The following is a 25,580-nucleotide window of genomic DNA, read 5'->3' as shown; positions in this document are numbered from 1 at the left end:
AGTAAAGGGTCCTCCATTGCTCTACGTCTTCCTGAAGGTCCCCTCAGTACCCTGCCAATATTTTGAGCAAGGCTACGCTCCTCAGTTTGAGTCACAAAAATTCCCAAGTATTTGAACCTGTCCCTAGCTATTTGCAAGTGTTCCGGGAGTCTAAATTGTTCCAGGCGCCCTCCTCCAGGTGTAAGATGGATTTATTCCAGTTCATCAAGTATCCGGAGTGGTCTCCATATTGTTTGAATGTCTGAAACACTGTGGGCAATGTTGTGTGTGGCTTGGTGATGTAAAGCAAAATAGTGTCTGTGTACAACAAGATCTTCTCATCTTCTCCCCCATTAGCCCCCTCCAGGAAATTTGTGATTGCCTCTCAGTGTTGCACCCTATATGCCAGTGGCTTCGGCACAAGGGCGAAAGGCAGAGGGGAGAGGGGGCAGCCGCGCCTGGTCCCCCTCTCTATTGGGAAGTCCTCTGATGTCACTCTGTTAAAGCACACTCCTGCCAAGGGGCCATGAAAGAGTAGCTTTATCCATTGTAGGAATTTGGGTCTGAATCCAAATATCTTCAAAGCCACGTAGATAAAGAGCCAATGTATGACATCAAATGCTTTTTTGGCATCTAGAGTTAGTAAAATGTGAGGTTCTTTCCTGTCTTTTATGGCATCTAGCCAGTTATGTGGTCTATGGAGACTGAATCTTGTTGATCTCTTGGGCATAAAGCCTGATTGATCGTTATGGATCAACTGGATTACTACTCCAAATCAATCAGGTGGCCAGGATGGTGGCCAGTATTTTGGTTTCAATCTTGAGAAGGGAGATTGGGTGGTATAAGGCACACTCCTCCCTGGGTTTATCTCCCTTGGGGAGTACCGCTACTGTGGCCCTGCAGTGGTCCGGCGGAAAGCATCCTTTGTCCCTGGCCTCCATGAACATGCATAGTAGATGTGGGCTCAAGGTGAGTGCCATTTTCTTAAAGAATTCTAACAGTATGCCGTTGGGGCCAGGTACTTTATCCGGTAGGATTTTGGCTATTGCATTTCTTATCTCTTTAAGGGTTACGTCTTCCTCAAGGCTGTTTCGATCTGCTTCCATCAAGATGGGAACAGTGATTGCGGCCAAGTACTCCTTGATCTGGGTTTTAACTGCCAATTGTCTCTTTTTGTAGACTTTCCTGTGATATCGAGCAAATTCCCTGGCTATTTCCTGGTCTGTGTCGGAGCGTTCGTTCTTTGGGCCCGTATGCTGTGTACCCAGTGTGCCTCAATCTCTCTCCTCCCCAACCACGCCAGCAGCCTACCGGCCTTATCTCCAGTTTCGTATAATCGGTGTTGCGCTGCTAACGCCTGGGACTTTGCTGTGTTCTGGGCTAAAGCCTGGTACTCCTGGTGTAGAACTGCTATAGCACGTATGACATTGGAGTCAGACTTTTCCCCTGGCTGGCATTCAAGGTCTAGGAGTCACTGCTCTATTTGATCTATCTCTCGAGTCTCTTTTTGCCTCTTATGGGCTATTATTTTCTGTGCTCGGTCCCTAAGGACGGTCTTAAAGGCTTTGTATACCATAATTGTGGATGGCGCAGAGTCCTTATTCTCTTTAAAGTAGAGCTCAGTTTCACCTGGAGCTCGCCAGTGATTTTTTTGTCATTCAGTTCCCAGGCATTTAATCTCCATTCCGATCTCACACCCCATATTCTGGTCCCCACCCTGAGCCAGAGAGGGGAGTGATCAGACAGCCCCCTGGCCAGGTACTCTGCCTCCGCTACCTGAGCCACTTCACCCAAGGGGCGAACATATAGTCGAGGCGTGAGAATACCCTGTGGGCTCCTGAAAAATATGAGTATTGGCAGGTGTTGTGATGCTTCCTTCTCCACAGGTCAGAGGCGCCCATATTGTCTGCAAATCTTGCTAGGAGAGTCTCCCTTGGGGGTGCCTGGGAAGAGCCAGCTCTATCTTTCTCAGGCTGGAGGGAGTCGTTAAAGTCGCCTCCTATGAGATGTAGAGAGGAGGAAGTTTCCAGTATTATCTCTGCTACTGTAACTTATGTGTGTTGTTGCAGTTTCAGTGGGGCGTATATGCATGTTGGAGTCACATCTGTCCATCCTCACATCCCCTGACTGCCACATATGTTCCATATGTATCTGTCCAAGATTTAGTGGGCTGGAATGGGGTATTTTTCCTGAATACAACTGCTACGCCCGGAACCCTGTAGTGTATCTTGCATGTGCCAAGAGTGTGTATGCCCCTCTGTAGAGAAATCTGCATTGGGAACCCCTCAAGTGTGTCTCTTGCAGGAAGACAATGTCTGGTTTGTGCCGTTTTATATATGTGGTTCTTAGGCCCCGTTTGATTTTATTGCCCAGCCCGTTGACATTTCAAGTCAGGATAGAATATTAGGTATCTCGGTTATACTTGCTTTCCTCCATTTACACCCTAAGTTGATGTCTGGTCACCTGCGAGTATTACTGTATACCAGCTATCTGTATCTTCTGGTGCACTTTCCTGGTGCTGTCTATCTAACAAGGTTTCCCTTATGGATATAACTGTATTTCGAACTCCCCCCTCTCTGCCACCCTTGATCTCCTGTGAGTGCACCCTTGTAAAAACATAGCTGCAACTACTCAGCAGACGTTCTTGAGAGGTCTGTGCCCTCCCTTCCCTCCCCCTCAAACAACTGAACTGTTAACTCAAAGTGATTGAGGGTTGTCTCCAGGCATCAAACAGCCCTTAGGTTCTAGTATAGTTACAGTGCGGTCTGGAGCCCGAATCCCCTACCTCCAGGGACAGGGTGGTCTAACCTGGCACCCTATCCTTATCTTCGTTCCCACTGACATCTAGTCGTCTGCCTCATCTTGAACCTGCTTTGTCGGGGAGAAGACTGCCGTCTCTGCCTGTTCACTTTCAAGTTGTAGAATGGGCTCTGCCAGAGGGTTTGGTGGTTCTGAGTCTGTTACGGGGTCACGGACGGACCCTGTACTTTTGGCGTCTCTGTGTGCTGCACCAACTTGTGTTTTTTGGATGACAGTGGCTTCTCTCCCTCAGAGTCCAAAGTTTGGGCATTTTGCCATTGTCTATTCATCTTGTGCCATGGTGTTAGCCCTCCTCGCTAATGTATCTGTTGGCCTTTCCTCTTGAATCTCTGTTTTGCTGAGGTGCATTTCTTATACTCAATGTTAATACGGGTATCCGTCCTTGTGTTTCCAGTCCCTTTCATCTGGGGTCTTTCCTCTATCCATCCCACATGCCTCCTCTGGGGCTCGAAAGAAGAATGTCTTGCCTTAGAATATCACTTTAGCTGGAAATAAAAGCCTGTACTGCATCTGGAGGTTGCGCAACTTTGCCTTAACTGAGTTAAACGTGCGTCTTTGACGCTGAACCTCTCTTGTGTAGTCCGGCTACATTTTTATCTTTGAGTTTTCGTGATGGGTCTCGCCCTGCTTCCATGAGGCTCATGTCCCTGTCCTGGGAATTTAAGAAGCGTGCAACGTAGATGCCAGAAACACTTGCATAGTTGATCCCTCCACGCCCTCAGGGAACCCAACAAATCTTAAATTGCTTCTCCTAGATCGGTTCTCGACGTCCTCAAACCTCCACCTAATGTCTTTAGTGACTGTGCGGCCTTCTGTTACCTCCTTCCGCAAGGTCTGGACCATAGCTTTGAGTTTGGAGATCTTGTTTTCCACTACGGACACTCTGTCTGCCACGTTTCTCAGGTCCTGATGAAGGAGAAAGACCTCCGACCGGACCTCTTCCATCTTCCTTTCAAGTATTTTGCGCAATGACTGGATAGCCTGCAGGATCACTGTATTGTCTGGGACCCAAAGGGTGTCCCGGTTTGCCTCCCCTGTCGTGATGAGCACCACCCTGGCATATCCATCTACCTTCCCCTGCCTCGAGGTTCGGGGCTCTTTTATTTGTTTCCGTGGTGGTTTGTTACCTTAGTATGGAAGGAGGGGAGAGATAGCCCTGTTCCAGGTGTCCTCACCCGGTAGGCTGCTGATCCCGGCCCCCCTCTTGTTCCTCCACCAGTGTCTCAAAACGCCATTTAGTGCTGCTCGGCGGTTTCCATTAGTATCCATGAAGAGTGTTCCTCTGGTTCCTATTGGTACTTCTCTGTGGGGAGGAGCTTAGATGACATCCCCCCGGGCCTATGGGTATCTCGTAACAGCTGTTGTGGTTTCCACCTGCCCCAGTCTCTTCTGGTATGGATGAGTGACATATGGGATCCCTCTTGCCCCTAACAAGCCTCAGTGGTGCCATCCATGAATTTTCGAATCACTCTGCCCGGGGGCAGGAAGGGCCCTTCAGCTATCCATCACCGTCCCCAGTCTCCACGCCCCTCAACACCCGGCAGCCTGCTGCTTTCCTCGGCCTGGGGGGGACGAGGAGGTAAGATACATAGGTGACCAGGCCCACCCCGCTCGCCTCTGGATTCCTCTGGTGGGCTCGTCTCCACTGGTTATCGCCACTGCAGGCAAGGGGGTAGATCTCCGGCGCACCTAGTGAAGTCCACCCTGGTCTCAATGTCTGTCTCCTCCACAGACAACCTAAGGCAGCCTCCATCTCTATTCTGCAGGCCGCCTTCTGCACACCCGCGATTCGGCCTCTAACCGCTTCTGTTCCCCGGCGCGTCTTTCTTTGCTGTCTCCCTTGGGCCTCCTCCGCCTTCTCCCTTCAGACCTTTTATCTCACCGTCCGGCACCCCCCCTCATCTCGTTGTCACGGTAGGCCTCCTCGGAAACACGGCTTCCCCACCTCTCCGGCCCGTGCCTCCGCCCTCCTCTCCCCATGTCTCCCTTGGAGCCCAGAGAGGCCTTGGTCGTGGTGTCATCTCTCCTCTGTGAGAGCGAATCCATCTCGCTCACGGGGTGAAGCCTTCACCTGGCTTTCCTCTCCAACTGCTTCCCCGAGTATCCTCAAGGAGGGTGAGTGCACAGCCTGTGTTCCCTGGCGTGCTGCAGGGCCGCCTCCGCCGAGGCCTTTCCGCTCTCCCTAGGTCACTGCTCACCAGTTCCAAAGCAGCGGGGTCATCCGACCGTTTTCTGTGGCATTTGATTTGAGAGTAAGTTGGGAACATAAAGGATTTATAAGGATTTATGTGGGGCGTAGGCAAGGAGCTCTTCAATCGGCATCCGTTCTCACCGCCATCTTGGCTCCGCCCCCCAAGTTCTTCTAGTCTTAATACTCATATTTATGGCTTTTTCAACAGTGGTGCCTCCTTCTTATAGAATAAGCTTGTGGGTCCTGGCACACATATTTGACTTTTATTTATATGTTTATGCTCGTTAATAATCACCTTGACAGTCTTCCTCTGATTTCCTTATCTCTGAATTGTGGATGCAAAAAACAACCAAGTCTTTGGACCTCACTAGACAGTAATATTGTACAAACCTATGCACAATCTTTCAGAAAAAGCAAGTATTGAACTGCACAGGATACAAAACTAGCCAGCCTTTGTGTGGAACAAGAAGAAAACAGATGACCAAAAGAATAGAACCCTGTGCTTTATTCCCCTTATCTAAGGATTTCTGGGTCAAGGAACACAGATACATCCCAAGAACGGTATCATGTTAGTTAACTATTAATATGCTGCAATCCAGTCAAACTGTGTTATGTTCTCAAACATGGTCAGACTGTGGAAACAAGGAGAACATCCATTTGGGACACTGGTCAATCATTCTTAACAGCTCCTTAGGCAGGCCTGAACAGAAGGTCCAAGAAGTAGACAACAAGGTGCTGGTTATTACTATTTGTATTTGATCCCAATGTCTAGACTCAATATCATGGCAAAGGTTCTCACTGAATCAAAGTTCGAAATCCACATACGAACACCCTGACAAAATTCGTGGACGGCAAATAATGTTACATTAAGTAGACCTAGCAAAAATCTAAAGAGAAGAGCAACAGAGTATAGTTGTACATTTGTACTGTCACAATTATCAGTTCACTACTCCCCAATAAAAGAAAGTAATGAAAGAAAATGTAAAACATGTTTCATTATTTAACATTATCAGTCTTACTCGAGTATTTCATCCTTGTGATATATGTTAACTGAAGGACGAAATGTTGTAAGTTTTCAGTAAGCATCAGAGAGACATGCAAATGTCTCTTGCAGTCGCTTCGGATTTCTGTCTTGACATAAACTGATACACTTTTCATTAGATTTCAGTCTTTTCTTAAGCATTACATTTCAAAGCATTCAAACCTGGCACCATTTTCAGACACAAGTTGTTAAAAAGTACGTACACGATTTTCCCGATGTTTTTCTGTGGACTGCTGAAAACACAAAAGTAAAAATATGACTAATGCAGCACACTAAAACACACACTACACATTTCAAATTCTTAAATTCAGCTGTGCCTTAAAGCAGTTGTAACAACACTCAAACACCACAATACTATTAATTCATACAGTGCAATCGGTATTGTGCAAAAGAGGAAGCGCGTAAAATAATTTAGTACAACAGTTTCTTATTAAACTGAGAAAATCAATGCAACTTTTGAAAATAACTAAATATAAATGAAGATCTTGTGAATAATGGCGTTAGACAGAAGAAAGATCTCAAACAGAAAGCTGGCCCACCCGCAGACCTCTATTCTGCACATACCCAAACACGGTCACTGCAGCAGAACCGAGAATATATCTCTTCAGTACTACAACATGGCTCACAAGAGGGAATTTAATGCGCTACATCAAAGCGTACAATACGTAAGCGTAATGATGTAATGTAAACATATCAATGTGTTCTGCCACAATTATACAGCCCTAAGAACACAGCAGCAGTTCCAAAGAAAGTGGAACTCAAGCCACGCTCATGTAAGGCAATCCCGTGTAATCTGGCACACGCAAAACACTTTCAGCATTTTTCTTTGCAAGAAAGAGGGAAGTCAGTTTCGCACAGTCTCACCTTCAAAGATGAAAGAAGGGAGCGCTGCTGCCGAATGTGAACATGGAAGCTCAACATTTGAACCCTCAGATTGGATCAGTTGTGTGCACATAAATCAGTGAGAGTAGAGCTTGGATGCTTCTGTCTGGATCGCCAGGATAGCGAAGGTAGGCTGCTCCGTGTAGTAGAGGTACTCCAAAGGCCCAAGATGGGACTGCATATTTGCCGTACATTATTCAATCTATTGCCCGGTATAATATTTTTTGGTACAAATAGCCAGGGATGTTTTTAATGCTCACGAAAATGTACCACAGGACGCAACAAGAGAGTTGTAGGGTCTTCTAGTCAACAGGTGTGTTGCTATAGTGAGGAGAACGGGATATTACATCAGATAATATACAGTGTATAACAGCTGTCCTTTCCCCCTCCACCAGTCCACATTTCCTCTAGGAGTAACATGTGCAGTTCTCTTCCACACAGAGACCAGCTGAATTTCAAAGGGCTTTGCCAACATTGGTTGCTTCTCATGACAATTTCCAGAACTGCATTTTCAATTTGCTCTTTTGAGGTCTGATTGGTCCTGCAAAGGGGTTGGTGGTGATGGAGGGGCCCTGTCAAGGCTGTCGTATCTTCTTCTTCCAAAATCAGTATAGAGAAGGGTCGATTATGCTGCAAGTATTCTCGTGATGGCGCTGATGGAGAATGAAAGCCTGACAGCTACTGTGCACCTATGCGTCACACAGCATCATCTTCTTGGAGGGGCTTCCGGGGCAAACTAATAGTTTGTGCAAGAGCATGGCGATGCTTTGCAACATTACTAGTTGTGGGCTTGGCATTCATATTAGTTTCCACTCATCATGGATTCTGTAACTGTTTTGTTTTTAGCCGGGGGTTTCGTGTATGGGCCTTAGCGTACTGCTCTGAATTTCATGCTGCTGATACCTTTTGTACTGGTATCATTGCAGTTGTTCCCCTTATCCCAGGTCACTGGCTGTATGCGGGAGGCCTTGTAATTCAAGAATGCACTATTCCTGGAGGCTGTACTGGTCCTGGTAAGCAGACTTCTACTTGAGGCTTTAATGTGTACACTTGACCCAATATAGCCATAACATTAATCTGTGAACGTGCTCCATTATAGGAGCTTTCTGCACAACAATCCTACTGAGTTCTAACACATGCCAAGTTACTCACTATACAGGTGCCATTTTCTACTTGTACTACCATCTTCACAGTTTCTGTTTTAAACTCTTTCTCCCATTCTTCCTTGAGTGACAGTACCTGTAGCAGCGTGGCCGAGATTGCCATGAGTTACATTTTGGAAGTCCTGGATTTGTATAAGGGCCCATCTGTGCATACTTTTGTGTACCTGACTGGCCAGAATGGGCCTCAACTTTACATCAGTAGTTGGGAAGGCAAGATACCCACCCACACACACACTTTTTGTCTGATATTGATGCTGACTTGACTGAGAGTGTGTTGGGATCCTGCTAACCAGGCCCCAGCACCAGTGTTCTTTCCCAAAACTGTACAATTGTTTTCACAATTGGCACACCCCTGGCACACAGCTAAGTCCTTTGCAGAAGGTACAGGTGGAACCAAGGGCTCGGTAGCCAGGAAGGGTCCCTAAGGGCTGCTGCATGTATTGTGCCACCCTAAGGGACCCCTCACCAAACACATGCACACTGCCATTGCAGCTTGTGTGTGTTGGTGGGGAGAACAAGTCGACATGGCATCCCTTTCAGGATGCCATGCCCACAAATCAATGCCTATGGCATAGGTAAGTCACCTCTCTAGCAGTCCTTACAGCCCTAAGGCTGGGCGCACTATACCAAAGGTGAGGGCATAGCTACATGAGCAATATGCCCCTATAGTGTCTAAGTCCATTCTCAGGCATAGTAAGTGCAGTGTAGCCATATTGAGTACATGGGGTGGGAGTTTGCCATTACGAACTCCACAGCTCCATGATGGCTTCACTGAAGACTGGGAAGTTTGGTATCAAACTTCTCAGCACAAAATGCACACAGAGAGATGTCCCCTGTATTTTACCCAACCCTTCAGTGCAGGGCTGACCAGTCTGCGCCAGCCTGCCACTAACAGACAAGTTTCTGACCTCATGGGGTGAGAGTCTTTGAGCTCTCTGGGGTCAGAAACAAAACCTGCTCTGGGTGGAGGTGCTTCATACCTCCCCCCTGCAGGAATTATAACACTTGGTGGAGAGCCTCAAAGGCTCAGGCCTACTGTTACAGTCCCCTAGGGCACTCCATCTAGTAGAGATGCCACCACCACAACACTTGAAGCCTGAATCCAGAGGGCCCCCCTGACTGTGACCGGATCCAACAAAAATTCCCACACCCTAAAGGTACCCCTGCATCCCCAGCCCCCTGGCTTCGGGGAATCCAACCACAGTCCAGCAACATCCAGCGGGCGCCTCTCCTTCATGTCCAGCCTTTGGATTTCCAGAACCAACCCCCTGGCCACAGCATTCAGCATCTTTGTGACCCCTATTGTTCCCTCATTGAAAAGCATTAGGCACCAAACGCTATGTTTGCATCCTGCATCCGGCTGTCCCTGTGCGCTAAGGGTGTGTGTTTGGTGCTGACCTATGGCCCTCCCCAAGGGCTGAGCTAAACCCATCCTGAAACCACAGGTACTTACCTGCCAACTCTTTTTTTTTACTAAATCCCCAGTTCTCATAAGGTTCCATTGCAAACCCGACGCCAACTTTGAACTCTGCACCAGGCCGGCCCCTTGCTGCTGGTGGAGCACTTTTGTGGTCAACTTGTACTTTGACCGGTGGACATCCTAACCCCTGAAGACTGAAATCGCAAGTCATGTACTTACCTTCTAACACTTTTCTTCCCATAGGACTCTATTGACTACTATGAAAAATTGCAGTGTCAACTTTTGAAATCAAGTGTTACTTACTTGTAAACTGCTTTATCTGCAAAACCCAAACAAAGTACATATGTAACGTATGCTTGATACTTACTTACAACTGTAGTTACTTGCAACAAAGATCCTTTGGTTCTAGTAATAACTAACAAAATATGTTTTTGCTATATAAAAACAATTGGCCTGGAGTTAGTCATTGAGTATGTGCCTCATTTCTTGACTGTGTGTGTGTACAACAAATACTTTGCTGTACCCTCTGATAAGCCTAACTGCTCGACCACACTACCCCAAAAGAGAGCGTTAGTATTATTTACTTTAGCTTCTGAGGAACCCCTGGACTCAGTACACACCATACCTCGTTTTGGTATAGTATATACAGAGCCAGCTTCCTACACCTTCTCATTGTTCTAGGGTCCCCCATAAAAATTAAAGCCCTTACATATATATGTATGTACTTGTCTATCAGCAGTGCACACCCCTGACATTCGCTGAACTCTTCTTCTCATTCCACGTTTCTTTATGGAAGTGGCCTCCGTTTCCACCAAACATTAGGTTAAAAAAAGCCATCTCTGTATTTGCATATGTGCAAATACCTGGGTACTCGACAAGCATCTCAAATTTCCCAGGTCCTGTCTTAGATGGATAATCAGCCTGCTGCTCCTGTGTGTTTTGTAACACATCCAAGCTAGAAGTTTCAAACATTTTAGAATATGTTTACCCCTCATTTAAAATACACAGCAAATGTGGAAAGAATGGTGAGGGATTCGCTGGGAGATATTTCCTAGTTCATTTAGTAATTCAATGATTCAGGAATCTATGCACATATTCAGTGAACATTACCTGGCTGAGCAGTGATCCTTCCCAAATATTTGAGCATTACCACATACCCTGAAAATAGTTGATAACAAAAGTTATATGCAATTCCTTATGTTCCTGTGAGTTGGATACAGTAATCAGGCCATTATTGACAGTGACTACACAAACAGAATTAAATAATCTTCTTTCCAACAGTGAACATGGCATAAGTTTACAATTCAGCTGAAACTCTGTGATCCTTGTTTATCCTAGCATGATTGCAGTTATTTTGATCTACTGCTTTTGATATCTTCTTTTCTAGAGTATTTAACTGTTCCTGTTTTTTTAAAACTCTGTATAATAATACCTAAAATCATTACAGGAGGTTTGAACACCTAAAAATACTAATAAAAATGTCAATGGAAAACAGCAATGACAGAGAGACAGACAATTTTAGTCTCATAGAAGTTTTTAGTAATCATCTAAAAGTGCATTCCTTGACATACTGTTCCACTGATACCTTGCTATGTTTGCAGTATGTAAATTCTAGGAGTTATACACACACAAGTCTGTCATGAAAAATAAAAATATGTTGTATCTACCTAATAAAATACATTTGAGATGGCTTTTGAAGAATACACAGTAGTACTGAATCATTCAAAATCATATTGAATATTTTACCTTTTAAACTGTTTTTTTACAATTTCCTTGGAATCTGGACAAAATTTTTCTGAACGTGGCCTACCAGAGGAGTAATATCTGAAAAGTCACTAAGGAAAATGTTGATTGATTGATTTATTTTTTTGCATAAAACAAACCATCACTAACAGAAACAATAACAATAATTTTAAAACAATCAATAGAAACGTAACATAAACTCATAGGGCCTTTTTAAATTAGAAATAGTGCAAGGTAGACAATCCCTTTGTACTTTCATATTAGTAGAACTCAGATATTATACACACTTCCATTTCAGCAACATGCTTTATTCAACTCATAACACTGAGTATTTAATAATTTTTTCCAAACAGTTTGAGCTTCAAAATATCCATTTTATATTGCCCAGGCCTGCATAAGCTACTTTAATACATGAATTTTTGATCTATGCTTCTAAAACATATTTTTCCCCATGTGAGATGAAAACTAGTTTTAACCATGGTGTCCTATTTGCGATATACTGGGGCGTACTAAATGCTTAAATGTTTCTAAGCTTAGACCATCACTGGAGCAAGAGTTCAGCGTAGCAAAATCCACGCACCCAACTCTATGTCATAGAGTGAGAATGCCTAACCTTATTTGGGGATATAAATCATTCTTAAACACAGATTCAGTACAAGCAAAAATAATGCTGGATATTAGTCACCCAGGACAAGTAAAGTTGACATTCCTTCTGCAAATCATTCGATATATAAAAAGTGTCAGTAGGCTTCCTTGAGGCTTCACGTGCTCCTCTTCACCGTCTATAATTTAAGAAAGGTCTTAATTACGCTCTTGTCACAGGATAAAATACTGTGAGGGTCAAGCAATAGAACTATATTAAACAGAAGTTTAAATTTGTTTATATAGGACAGCCAGGGAATTTTAAAAACAGGATCTGAAGCTAAGCAATCTAAAATAATTGGTTTGGTAAAACGTGTATCAGCTTTGGCCCAGATAGAATTCCAAAGTAGTAAAGGTTTGAATAGAAGCAAATCTTCGAGATAGCATAATCCAGCCTCTTGCTGACAATAAAAGATGATGCAAAGGCTGTTGTACATAACAGGCACCTAAGAAAAGAGTTGTCGTCTGCCTCAAGGGGACTACTAGGAGTATGAGTCCACAGGCCTCCACCAAACGTGGCAGTTGACAGCCCTTTCACCTTATGTATATCAATAATTTCCTTAACTGGGCAGTTACCAGGTTTGTGGGAAAACCTAAAAACTCTATCACAAACTTGGCTCCTTTTTTGAGCGGGCATCTTGAACCTGTTGGGACCATGTGCCATTAGTAGAGAATTGCCAAATAAGGGAATGGATTTATCCTTGCAATTGGTGAACCTCCGATGTAAAAGTTCCTGCATTTTTCCCCCCACAGACAATCATGTATGTTTTTGACATTTTGATCTTCCTTTTCCTAGCCTCTATAAAGTCACCCAATGAGTCCATCAGTTTCTGCAGACCAGCTGGCGTCCTTGATAACAAAATGGCGTAATCCGCATACAACAACACAGGAACTGAATGAATGGCGACAAAATGCACGTCAGCCTGCAGACCCTTAAGGGCACCATCAACCCCAATAATAAAAAGCGAGAACAGAAATGGTGCCAAAATATAACCCTGTCGGATTCCCTTTTTAATTTCAAAGGAAGGGGAACATTCCCCGTTGGAGCCGTACCAAACCTCTGCAACAAGTTTCCATACAGCCGTGAAAAGAAAGAGACACTATCTACTGGGGGACCAAGGGAAATCAAGGTAGACCAAAGAATTAAACGGTCTAGCAGATCGAAAACACTTCTAAGGTCAGCAAAACATAAATAAACAGACCCTGGTTTAGCTTTAGTGTACTCCCCAATAAGCAGATCAATGTTCACACAATGCTCCATTGTCCCCAGCCCACTCCTAAATCCAAACTGTGCCTCCGACAAGATAGCTCTTTCCGCTGCCCATTCCTCTAGTCTCTGCCAAGAAATCTTGCCCACCAGTTTAGCTGAAGACACCAGGAGGGAAATGGGATGGTAGCACTTAGCGTCGGATTTAACCCCCTTCTTGAAGACATGCACTATCACTGATATAGCCAAAGAAAAGGGGATATTACCCGCAGTGGCAGCATTGAGCACCCGGGTCAAAATGGGGCACCGTAATATCCCCAATGTTTTGAATGCATCAACTGGTACCCCTTTGGGTCCTGTCTTCTTCCCGGCTGCACTCTGTTCTAGGACAGGGAGAACGTCATCCTGGGCGATATTCAAATGATGTAGGCAAATCTCGCTCTTGCCCACTACCGGTGGAGCATCCTCCATGGTGGAATCATAAATACCTGAAAATGGGGTATCCATGCTTGGTGAGAAACAAAAGAAGTGAGTTTGGGTAAGTGACACTTTTTAAGAAACAAGCATTTACTGTGCTCCAGAACATATCCTTTGTCTCGGTAGCCTGGGTCAGATTTGAACAAGCCTCCTCTTGTAGCACCCTATTCCAAGAGGCTACTACTATGTTACAGTTCTTTCATAATCGCGTAATAGCTGAATAATCCCTGGGGGAGCAGTGTAAGGCAGTTTGAAGACGTTTGGATGACTGGGTACACAAATGATTAAACCAACCATGATTCTTTGCTTTACTTGGTCTAGAAGGTCGTGTAAGTAATGTGCAGAGGGACCTAGTGATATGCCCAGAGGCATGCAATAGACTATCATGGTCTACCTCCTTACTCAGACAGTAACTGAACTCAACTGGGTTCATATTTAACAATTTCTGCAACACACTAAAGGGATCGATCTCTGCCCTTTTAATATGGTGATACATGTTGTTTCTTTAAATGTTTTAGCCTGAAGGGACGCTGATATAACTAGTGGGTTGTGGTAGCTCACAGCTGATGGAATAATTCTGGGGATAAAGACCAGGTTATTAACAGAGGAGGAAATCAGAACATGGTCGGTGCTAGTGTGGGCATCTCTGTCAATAAAGGAGGGGGATCTGTTCATTATAATCTCTCCAGTATAATAAGGTCATATTTAAAAATTAAAAAATGTAATTCTTTTCCGTAGTCATTATGTGGGAAATGCAAAATTTAGTTACCTGCTGCACTATTTACACAACACACGTCTCTGGTTTGGATGGAACATTTCTGACTATTAAAATCACCTGCCCAAAACATAAAGGGCCTGATTACAACTTTGGCGGAGGGGGTTAATCTGTCCCAAATGTGACGGATATCCCGCCCACTGTATTACGAGTTCCATAGGATATAATGGAGTCGTAATACGGCGGGCGGGATATCCGTCACATTTGGGATGGATAAACCCCCTCCGCCAAAGTTGTAATCAGGTCCAAAATGTTTAGAAGGAATTGGCAGAAGAATGCTTCCAAATCTGCATCAAGAGTATGAACAATAACATTGCGGGAGGAGTCAAACACATTATTATACAAATTGACCACCACCAGATCAGAACCACCCTTAAATGATAACCACAGAAATTGAAAATGGGGTGACAAGAGACCGACTTTCTAATGGTAACAGGTTTGATATTAGGATCTATATGCTCCCTTTGCCCCACCCTGCTGTGGACAGTATAGCTGCTGAAAAGTAGAAAGAGAATCCTTTAATATGAATTGCGTCCACACGCCAGGTTTCTTGAATGCAAATTACGTCAGAAACTGAGGTAATGTGGAGCCAATACGGACAGCTTAGCTTATTTTGAAACCCACACACATTCCAGGTAGTAAAATGGCATGTCCCCTCATAAACCCAACAATTTAATCTGGGACATAAAGCATGGGGGGCTAAGTGTACTTAGGTTGGCCTACGTAGATGACTGGTGACATTGAATAGAAAAAGGGGCTGTGGGTGTGGTCGTAGGTATTAGGTCAAAGCTCAGCGGCTGCACAGGCAGGTCTGTCAATTTGCCCATGCTGTTAGCAGTAGAAGATTCCTCTGCAGTATAAAGTCAGTCACTCTCTTACAAAGTGCTCAAAGCCTGAGACCTGTTAGACAAAGGAAAATGGGGTGGAATATAGGCAGGAAACAGCTGTTTGAATGATAAGTCATTTGGCAGCTTTCGGGCTCGACACAAATGGCAATAAAAGTGACCCAAAGGAAAAGGCACAATATTTTCACCAGCTGGAATAAACAACACAAATCGTCACAAACACTTCTGCAAATCTAGGTTGCTTAAAGTTAATAATGCAGTCCCCCTTAAACGCTTTTTTTAGCTGGACCAATCCATCTAACCCTTCTAGTCAGAAAAATGTGATCAGCTTTAGCAATCGGAAATACAAACCTAGATTGAAGCCAATGTAGGACTTTATTCCTTAGCTGGACAGGGGTTTCCATTGTACCAGGGGGCAGAGAAGTAACGTTGACCATTACTGCAGCATAGGGGCAACAGGCAGGGGGTAAATTAATGGTCACTAAGTTTGAGAAGTCTTTATTACCTTTCCTACTCCTGTTACCTAAGGCTTAGAGGAGGCTACTAGAGGAGGGTTCAATTAATCGCAAAGCACTGGAGTTCTGCACCAGGTTATCAGAGTCAGTCAAATGACGCGGGGCTGGTCGATCCAGGCCAACTCCTCCACTTAAGTGGGTGGGCCTCACCCGTCGCATGCCTGAAGCCTACTGGGTTTGGCAAGGATGGTACAACAAAAGCACTGCTGCTTCTAAAATTGCCTTTCATTACTTGTATGTATTTCAGAAGCCAGTTGCGCGGCCACTGGTTAGGGGAATTGAGCACCTAGACCAGCACGTGTACACGCTCTTAAAAAGTTAGCAAAAGGTCTTCAATCTCCCCCAGTTGTTTGTTAATATGTAAAAGTAAACTTTCCATAAACCCCTTTAGGCTGTACAAGAGTCTTTCCTGGAATGTATCCAGATCCCAAGCTGAAGGCATAGTAGAAAAAAACTGAACCGGGGGGGGGGAGAATTGTACTAGCTAGACAGTCTAAAGTTGGAATCCATTTCATTGCCCCCTGGCTACTTCTATGTTTAGCAGGTGGAGCATTATTATGGGGTGATGCTGGCAGAAAACTGTTATCCTGGCCGTGGTTGACAGAGGCAGCAGGAGACACTGTATACGAAGGTTGTGGGGCTGAATCTAACGGGGGTCCACTGCTGCTATGGAAGTGGAGTCAGAATCAATCTGAGGCGTTGTCTCAGAGACGGACGATAGCCCAGGGCCCATTGCAAAAGTGGCAATGTTCAGTGTGTTCAATCTCCTTATTTAGGGCACCGTCTGACTTTCTAGTGTAGCCGGGCAGGATGGCTGAGTTTACTCCAGCTTTCGCTGTAGTGGGGGCCTTGTGCATCACCGTCATAAATTAGGACACAATAACAGTAACTAGGAATATTTTTACACAGACAAGTACCTTGAAGAGACACCGAAAATAATGGAACCAAGAAGGGTTGTCCAGCCCAGACTCCTCCAGGCTCTCGTGGTTGCAGAAGGGCCCGCTCATTGCCTGGTCTTTGCCTCGGCACATGCCCGGGCTCACCCCGCGCTGGAGGAAGAGTCCTGCGCTTTTGTAGCGCGCTGCTTTTTGTTTGGCCCTTCCTGGGAGAATGCTGGGGGAACTTAGTCCCACCCCAGCCAGGGCCTTAATGAAAGTGCCGGCGGTGAGGGCAGGAAAAATGCGTTTTGTTTGGCTCATCCTGGTCCCTCAAACTGCTGGCAAATAAAAGTGATAGCTACGGGAGTTTGTGAGAGGTCGTTAGTCCCCTAGGTTGGTCTACCATACCCAGAAGGCATGCTTCTGGTGTCAGCGGCACCTCAGTCCCCACCGCCTCCTCCATGCGTGGTACCACCAACTTCCAAAAATTATTTACCTCCGTACACTATACAAAAACAAAGAGGGAGAAGGAGGTTATAGCTGGGTCTGTCCTCCTTATAGGCCATACACTGCCATGCCAAATGGAGAAATGAGGCTTCCCTGGCCCGGAGTGTGTACAGTTTGGCAACCTGCTGGGGTCTAACGAGTAATCCAAGCAGGTGTCATATATGTGCGATAAAAAAAAAAAATGAAAATGGAGCACTTTGAACCGACTGTTGCAGTATATCCTCTTCACCAAGGCACACACCAGCTCCCAGCATGCATCATTTTTTAATCTTGTTTTAAAAAAAATATATAGATATATTGAACATTTTCATGTTATAACATCTTCACACAACATACTACCATTACCAATAATACATATGATCTTTTTGCCATTTTTTATTTTCAAATTTCTTTTTCATATTTACACTCCCAGCATATATTTGAATTGTCCGTGCATTAATCATACTTTGGAGTCCGTTACTGTCATCGTTCGTATCCCTTATCTGGTAGTGCCAGAAGATAAGCTGTCATGGGGGCCCAACAATTCTTAGGTTGGGAGGACTGGGGAAATTCTTCAGCATATCTTCAGTTGGTCCCTGCAGTAAGCTATAGCTTGTAACCATCGTGTTATAGTCGGACTTGCTCAACCCCCCGCACCCCCCCAATGAACGGCAACCCTTCTTTTTGCTAGTAACCAGGCAACCTACCATCTTGCAGCTTCCCGGCTTCAGAAGTTTGACATACTCCAGTAAGCACATCTTAAGTTCACATTGCACTGCTTCAGATACAACAGGCGTTAATGTCCTCATTATCGATTCCCAATATTTATATGTCTTGCTAGACCCCCAAGCTAGATGCATGAAATCTGCCCCTGGCCTGTCACATCGGTCACAGGTGGCTGTCTCACTCAGACAGTAACTGAACTCAACTGGGTTCATATTTAACAATTCCTGCAACACATCAAAGGGATCGATCTCTGCCCATATTTAAACAATTGTGTGGGTGTACAGTATATCTGCTGTAGAAACTTTAAATGTATAATTCACAAATTCCCATTAGTAGTCACCCTACCCGTGAGTTCACAGTAGAAATCCCATTCCACCTGCGTTAGTGGGTTTTCAAGCATCTTAATCCATCTATCCAACACCACTGTGTCAGATCTGCACCCCCTCTATTTGTGCCGTTGTAAATATATATCTTTGTTATTAGCTCTTTCCGAGTTGTAGTTGTGAGTACCAATTGCAAGGTTTTGGGAGGTTGCGGAAATGTCTGGCAGTGCTTCCACAAAGATGATTGTAGACGTAGGTATGTAAAATGCATGAGTGGGGCCACCTGACTTCTCTGTGGTAATGCTGAAAATGTAATAAAATAGTAATTTGGGAACACATAACACATTGGGCCTGATTACAACTTTGGAGGAGGGTGTTAAACCGTCCCAAATGTGACGGATATCCTGCCCACCATATTACGAGTTCCATGGGATATAATAGACTCGTAATACGGCGGGTGGTATATACGTCACATTTGGGACGGATTAACACCCTCCTTTAAAGTTGTAATCAGGCCCATAGTCTTGAGAGTAACATATTTGACGAGATTCAGGGCTCTGGGCTCTTGTGCCACTGTCAGCTCCAGGTGGTATGCTATCAGCATCTCCGGTGCATATAAAGGCCCTTTAGTCGTCCTAGCTCATATTTCCTGCCATGCCTTCAGTGTACAATGAATTGTATTAATGTAGCCCGGTGGTGCTTCTATTTGTTTATGTGATATCAAGGAGGTCGGTAGTATGGGGTGTGCTGCATCATGTTCTACTGCTAGTTGTGGCATGTATTTTTCATGGTGTGCCCATAGCTGTGTGTGTGGTGTCTTGGCGCATAGGTAACAGAGTTGGACGTTGGGAGCATTAAAGCCGTCCTGTGCAAATGGAGATGCCAGTTGTCGCCAAGTGATCCGTGGTTGCTTACCAGCCCAGGTTAGGGCAAGTAGCAGAGATTGCAGGCTCCTGAAAAAGGCCTGTATGAGGGGTATCTGTATATTTACAAATAGGTAAAGAAATTGGGGCAGAATGTTAATTTTGATTATCGCTATTCGATCTGCCAGCGGTGAAGGCAGACGTGACCACCACTATGTCCGTTCTTTTAGTTTAGTTAGTGCTCTGCCATAATTCCACCAGATTGGGATCTCTATGCACCCATATTCCCAAATATTCCACCAGGTCTTCACATCACTACAAAGGGTCATTTATGGGGAATCTCTCCATACTAGTCGTTAGGGGTAATACATAGGACTTAACCCAGTTAATGCTAAGTCCTGACTGCCACTCGAACCACACAAATTCTCATATTAGAGTGGTTAGGTTGGTCTCAAGATCTCATTCATAGAGCACCATGTCATCAGCATACAACAAGATGGCTAAGGGACGTAGTCTAAATCAAAGTATGCTGTGGTATGCCTGTGTCTAATTATGCAGGCCAATGGCTCTACAGCTAGATCGAATAATATCGGTGACAGAGGGCACCCTTGTTGAGTAGCCCTACACACCTCAAATGGGTCACAGAACATCCCATTGACACAGATCCTCGCCAGCAGTTTGGTTTATAGTAATTGGATCCAGTTGACCATTTTCATAGGTATGCCCATTAGAGGTAAGATGGTAAACAGAGGGCCAGGAGATGGAGTCAATACCTTAGCGGCATCTAATAGGACTGCAGCTGCCTTTAGGGAGACATTTAAATGATGTAGTAGAGCAAAATGTATGCACAGATTGTGAGTGGTGTATCAGGAGAGGGATGAACCCTACTTGGACCCGCAGAACCATGTTGGGTAGCAAAGGAAGCAGGCTTGCAGCAATTAGTTTAGCCAGAATTTTAGTGTCTGTATTGATAAGGGATAACGGCCTGTTTGATTAGCAGTGATCTGGTTGCCTATCTGGTTTCAAAAGCATAATTACAAGCGCCTCTCAGGCTTGGGGAAAGACACTGCGCCTCATAAGCTTCCTTGTACAGTTGCAGGAGATGTGGGGCAAGTAGGTCCACATACTCCTTATAAAATTCGCTAGGCAGTCCGTCTAGACCCAGGGATTTACCATTTGGTAGGCTTTTGATGGCATCTTTTATTTCATCAATTGTGAATGGCTGACTTAAAAATTCTCTTTGATTTGAAGACAGCCAGGCTAGTTCAATATCCTCTAGGTACTGTCTAATCTCTGTTGGTGATGCTGTCTCCATAGGCCCATTTAATGCTGCATAAAATAGGGAGGATTGTTCAGTGATGGATTTGGTGTCATAGCACATCTCACCATTTGGTTTAGCTTTCAGCTCTATTTGGATTGGTTCAAGCTGGGACTTGAGTTTGTTGACCAATGCTCTACCTGTTTGACCCCCCCTCTCTGTAAGCTTGTGCTACTCATCTCCTTGATAGTTAACGGACTTCGCTTTCTGCTATCTCGTTATACTCGGTCACTTGCTCCCTGATGTGTGCAGGAGAAGCTGGGGACGGTTTAGATGCATATGCCTGTTCCAGCACTTCTAGTGTATTCTCAATAGTGCTTAATCTAGACCTAATGTTTTAGAATACCAGCTTGCATCCCTATACATACCCCTCTCATACTGGCTTTCAATGCTTCCCAGAGGACCCCAGAGCTCTCCACTGAGTCTTTATTGTGCAGAAAGTACTCCATTATTGCCTTTCTGACTGTCTCTCAAAACACCTGATCGAGCAGGGCTGCCCGAGGTAGTCTCCAGCTGTATTGTTGAGGCATATATGTGGGCATATGTAATGAAAGGCATACTGGGGCATGACCAGATAGAGTATGGGACAAATGTCTTACCCCTTCCTCCCATCCATGCAGATCTCCCGTTAGCAGCCAGTAGTCTAGCCAGGACCAGGTCACGTGCACTGATGATGTATATGTACCTTCTTTACCTCCAGGGTGCCACAGTCGCCAGACATCTATAGCACCATATTCAATCATGTATTCTCTCATAATTTTGTCAGCTCGCTTATCCAGGCTATTTGCCATAGCTGATCTATCTATTCCTGGATCCAGGCATAAGTTAAAATTCTCCCTGTCCCCACAGCAATGGGAGGATGCGCACTGCATGTAGTCGGTTCCAAATGTGTATAAAAAAGTCTGAGTCGTCTATATTGGGACCATATATATTCAACATAGTGACCATGGTACCACATAACTTGCCTTGCACCAGCACATACCTTCCCTGCTCGTCTACCTGTGCATGCCCTGGTTCGAAATTGATCCCTTTTTTAGGTAGAGCGTAGCGTTCAATATGTATAGTTTTAAGTATACTTATACTGTGGGTGCAAGTGATTTCAAGCCATTTCATTTGTTGGTTCCAGTGTCCTTTAAAAATCCTTGCTTGCTATTGGTCAGTTCTGCCTCTTTGTCCTGCCTTTTTCTCTTTGGGAGCAGTACCAACTACTGTATAATTACGCTATGTCCTGTTTATCTCTTCTCTAGGGGACTTTTTTTCTTTAGAATTTGCCTGTTGGTCTAACACTGTGGGTGCGTGTTCAGTCCCTCCTCCCCCACCAGCTCCCTCTGCAAACATAAAACCAACAGGAGAGCGGGGCTTTTCCAGTCCCCCGCATTTATCTTAGCTCCCACGTTTGGCTTGGAATGGAGAGCTTTGAATTTCCTCCGATCGGAGCTGCTTCAAGGGTGTGCCCTGCTGATTTGTGACTGAAAGCTCGATGTTTGTATGAGTATGATCCCACAAGCCTGCATTTAAATACAGCAAAAATGCAACTCCCAATTTATTTACACAAACTAAATGCACTGTAAAAAATGAGAAACAGGCACAAAAACGTACAAAAAACAATGCAAGGTCAGCTCCGGACCCCACAAGATTATAACTGGCATTTCCTCTTTAAGGGGTCCCTTGAAACCGCCCTCGCTCTTTACTTCCTGTCCTTCCTTGCCTGCATCAATAATTTCTCTTTCTGTCTGACAGCTTTTGGCTTGTATTTAATTATTTTATCTTGAGCACTTGGAAGGAGTGCTCATCGTTTCCAAGCTCTGCTGTAAACAGGTCACTTTTGCTTTGCATTCAAAGACCGAGATCGTGCGGCTTGTTATTTCTTTTTATTTCCCTGTGGCGGTTTGCGTTTGTCTGCGCTCCGTCTCCGTACCTGCCATGGCGCTCAAAGTGTTCACAGCGCATACTCATTCATTTTTTTTATATTTCTTAGTCTCTTTCTGCACATCTTGTGTCACGCCGCACAGTAACAGTTAGTTTTTATTGTTGGCATCATCTGCAATATATGCAAGCATCTACAGTGTCCGCCTTTCTAAGTGTATCAATAGGGCCTTGAAAAGCAGGTCCATCATGAAATTTACCTTGAAGTGCAGCAGGCTCGGTGCATGCTGCGGAGACGGCTCACAGAGGGACATATACCTGTGCGTTTTTTTATTTACTAAAATTGTTGCTTCACCTCAGGGTCAAATGAAAGCTATGGCCTCCGAGGCGTTACCTAGTGACTTTGAAGTGAACAACTCCAGTAGCCCTTGGTATGATATTTTTCTTGGACTATCCCTCCCATGACATCCCACAGTTTTCTCTCCCTCCTCAGTTACTCTGAATTCCGAAAGCAAACAGGCCTCTAATCATGCTTCAGATATTGCGTTCTGCAAACAGCCCCCTTCAGTGTGGAATGTCTTTCACCCGAATGATGTGTTCCACTGAAGAGAAAAACAATGGTCTCCACGGGGCATCATTTCTCCAGCTGACACCCTGAGCACCTAGAAAAACAATGGAGGCTGGAATAATGAACAATGCGCTGTGAAATTGCACTTGTAAAAGGAGCAGCTCAGTGGGGCAAAAGTGCTTATTGGATCCCAGAAGGAAGTGCTGCTTGATTTACACGCCGGACCACCAGAAATCCTGATTTTGACTAAACGTTGGGGCCAGGGACATCATGAGTGTCACATGTATTGTTAACAAGTGTCATCCTTTCAGCCTGCACCATTACTAGCTTATTTGTATCCTATCACAATTGACTTTGCAGAAATGGATCTTAGTATTCACAAACTGTTGAGTACATATAGGGTGCCCACAGAAAATGTGATACATAAGCTGCCACTTTAAAGAAATTCACAGCAAATTTGGTCATACATGCCAAGCATTTTCTCCATCAGAATAGATGTTGATGCTTCTTTGTGCTCACCTGGACAGGGTGATACTGAGGTGATGCCCCTACCCCCACAGGCCTGGACATTCACAGGTAGAACGATATAGAACCAAGACACCCCACATTTTAAACAAGGCTAGAAAGATATTTTTGGTTATCATCATTAGGGTGCCCAAAATTAAAACTGTTCACAAGCCGAACAACGTAAGACCCTAGATACCTTCAAATACGAACCTAATGCTGACTGACAGGCCAATTAGGAGCATCTTGCTTTTCCCACTTGATGACGGTATGCATCAGGCTGTTTGACGTTTGTTTTTGTTATGTAGACATCTGCGGGCTTAGAGCAGCTGTCAGAATGATAGAGCAAAGGTAGACAAATAATGCAGCATATTGAGCGGTAAATGGTTAACGTTAGCACAACGTGGCGTGACACTTTTCTCAAATTATTTTAACATATGGGCGTTGTTAGAAATGGGGTCTTTGGTTGACAGTCAGGATACCCCCTGTTCAAGCAAGGACCCTCACTCTAGTCAGGGTAAAAGAGAATCACCCTCAGCTAACCCCTGCTTGCCCCCTTGGTAGCTTGGCAGAGCCGTAGGCTTAACTACAGAGTGCTAGGTGTAAAGTATTTGTACCAACACACACAGTAACTTAATGAAAACACTACAAAATTACAACACCAGTTTAGAAAAATAGTAAATATTTATCTAAACAAAACCAAAACGACAAAAATCTGACATACCCAAGTCAAGTTAAGAATTTTTAAAGATTAAACTCAAAAATAGCACTTAGAAACACAAAATGCTCCGATGAGGTGTTAACACGGCATCGTGACGGGGTCATTCCCAACAAGCCAACACCAGCGGCGCCAGACACGGAGCCGCGTAGAACCCCAAGTACAGTACCTTTGGTAAAGAGTGAAAACAAGTCGATGCGCGAAGTCGGGGATCGCGGCGTCTCTGCGAAATGTTGAATCCACGCACTTCGAGCGGCGTCGGTCATGACGTGGTGCAGCGACTACCACAGAGTCACGGACTTCAGCGGGGCTGCAGCGGCATCGGCCACGTTCCAGCAAAGATCCCGGAGTCGGTTGCAGGCGGCGTCACCAGATTCAGCAGCGGCGTCGGTCCGAAGTCGTCCGAAGTCTATTTCCTTGGATTTCCACCAGCTCTCCTTTCAAGGGCCCAGGGACTGGATAGGGCACCACTTGTCAGAGCAGGAGTCTCTCCAGAGACTCCAGGTGCTGACAGAGAGAAGTCTTTGCTGTCCCTGAGACTTCAAACATGAGGCAAGCTCTAAATCAAGCCCTTGGAGATTTCTTCACAAGATGGAAGGCACACAAAGTCCAGTCTTTCCCCTCTTACTCTGGCAGAAGCAGCAACTGCAGGATAGCTCAACAAAGCAGTCACAGGCAGGGCAGCACTTCTCCTCAGCTCTTCTCCAGGCAGAGGTTCCTCTTCATGTCCAGAAGTGATCTAAAGTCTGTGGGTTTGGGTGCCCTTCTTATACCCAAGTTCCCCTTTGAAGTAGGCCTACTTCAAAGTAAAGTCTCTTTTGAATGTGAAATCCTGCCTTGCCCAGGCCAGGCCCCAGACACTCACCAGGGGGTCGGAGACTGGATTGTGTGAGGACAGGCACAGCCCTTTCAGGTGTAAGTAACCACTCCTCCCCTCCCTCCTAGCACAGGTGGCTCATCAGGAGATGCAGACTACACCCCAGCTCCTTTTGTGTCACTGTCTAGGGTGAGATGCAACCAGCCCAACTGTCAAATTGACCCAGACAGGGAATCCACAAACAGGCAGAGTCACAGAAATGGTATAAGCAAGAAAATGCTCACTTTCTAAAAGTGGCATTTTCAAACGCACAATCTTAAAATCAACTTTATTAAAAGAAGTATTTTTAAATTGTGAGCTCAGAGACCCCAAACTCCACATGTCCATCCGCTCCCAAAGGGAATCTACACTTTAATCAGACTTAAAGGTAGCCCCCAGGTTAACCTACGAGAGGGACAGGCCTTGCAACAGTGAAAAACAAATTTAGCAATATTTCACTGTCAGGACATATCAAACACATCACTGTATGTCCTACCTCAACCATACACTGCACCCTGCCCTTGGGGCTACCTAGGGCCTACCTTAGGGGTGCCTTATATGTAAGAAAAGGGAAGGTTTTGCCCTGGCAAGTAGGTACACTTGCCAAGTCGAATTTACAGTTAAAACTGCACACACAGACACTACAATGGCAGGTCTGAGACATGACTACAGAGCTACTTATGTGGGTGGCACAACCAGTGCTGCAGGCCCACTAGTAGCATTTGATTTACAGGCCCTGGCACTTCTAGTGCACTTTACTAGGGACTTACTAG

At 45.0% G+C, this 25,580-nt stretch overlaps 1 protein-coding gene across 2 annotated transcripts in view; it reads right to left on the bottom strand.

Moving 5' to 3' along the window:
- The window catches only part of MYSM1 (Myb like, SWIRM and MPN domains 1), a 328,895-nt gene that overhangs the window by 288,431 nt on the left and 14,884 nt on the right, over positions 1–25,580 (bottom strand). Inside the window, exons 4-5 of one of the 2 annotated variants that reach the window (XM_069232570.1) lie at positions 11,244–11,321; positions 6,236–6,265 (exon numbers count right to left, since the gene is read on the bottom strand). In XM_069232570.1, coding sequence (XP_069088671.1) covers positions 6,236–6,265; positions 11,244–11,321 — 108 coding nt within the window. The remainder of the gene's footprint in view (positions 1–6,235; positions 6,266–11,243; positions 11,322–25,580) is intronic. The other variant, XM_069232571.1, reaches the window with a different exon arrangement.

Source organism: Pleurodeles waltl, chromosome 4_2 (genome assembly GCF_031143425.1).
Source record: "Pleurodeles waltl isolate 20211129_DDA chromosome 4_2, aPleWal1.hap1.20221129, whole genome shotgun sequence".
Lineage (NCBI taxonomy): Eukaryota > Metazoa > Chordata > Amphibia > Caudata > Salamandridae > Pleurodeles > Pleurodeles waltl.
The sequence above is the reverse complement of the archived record's forward strand: the minus strand, read 5'-3'. Positions and strand labels throughout refer to the sequence as shown.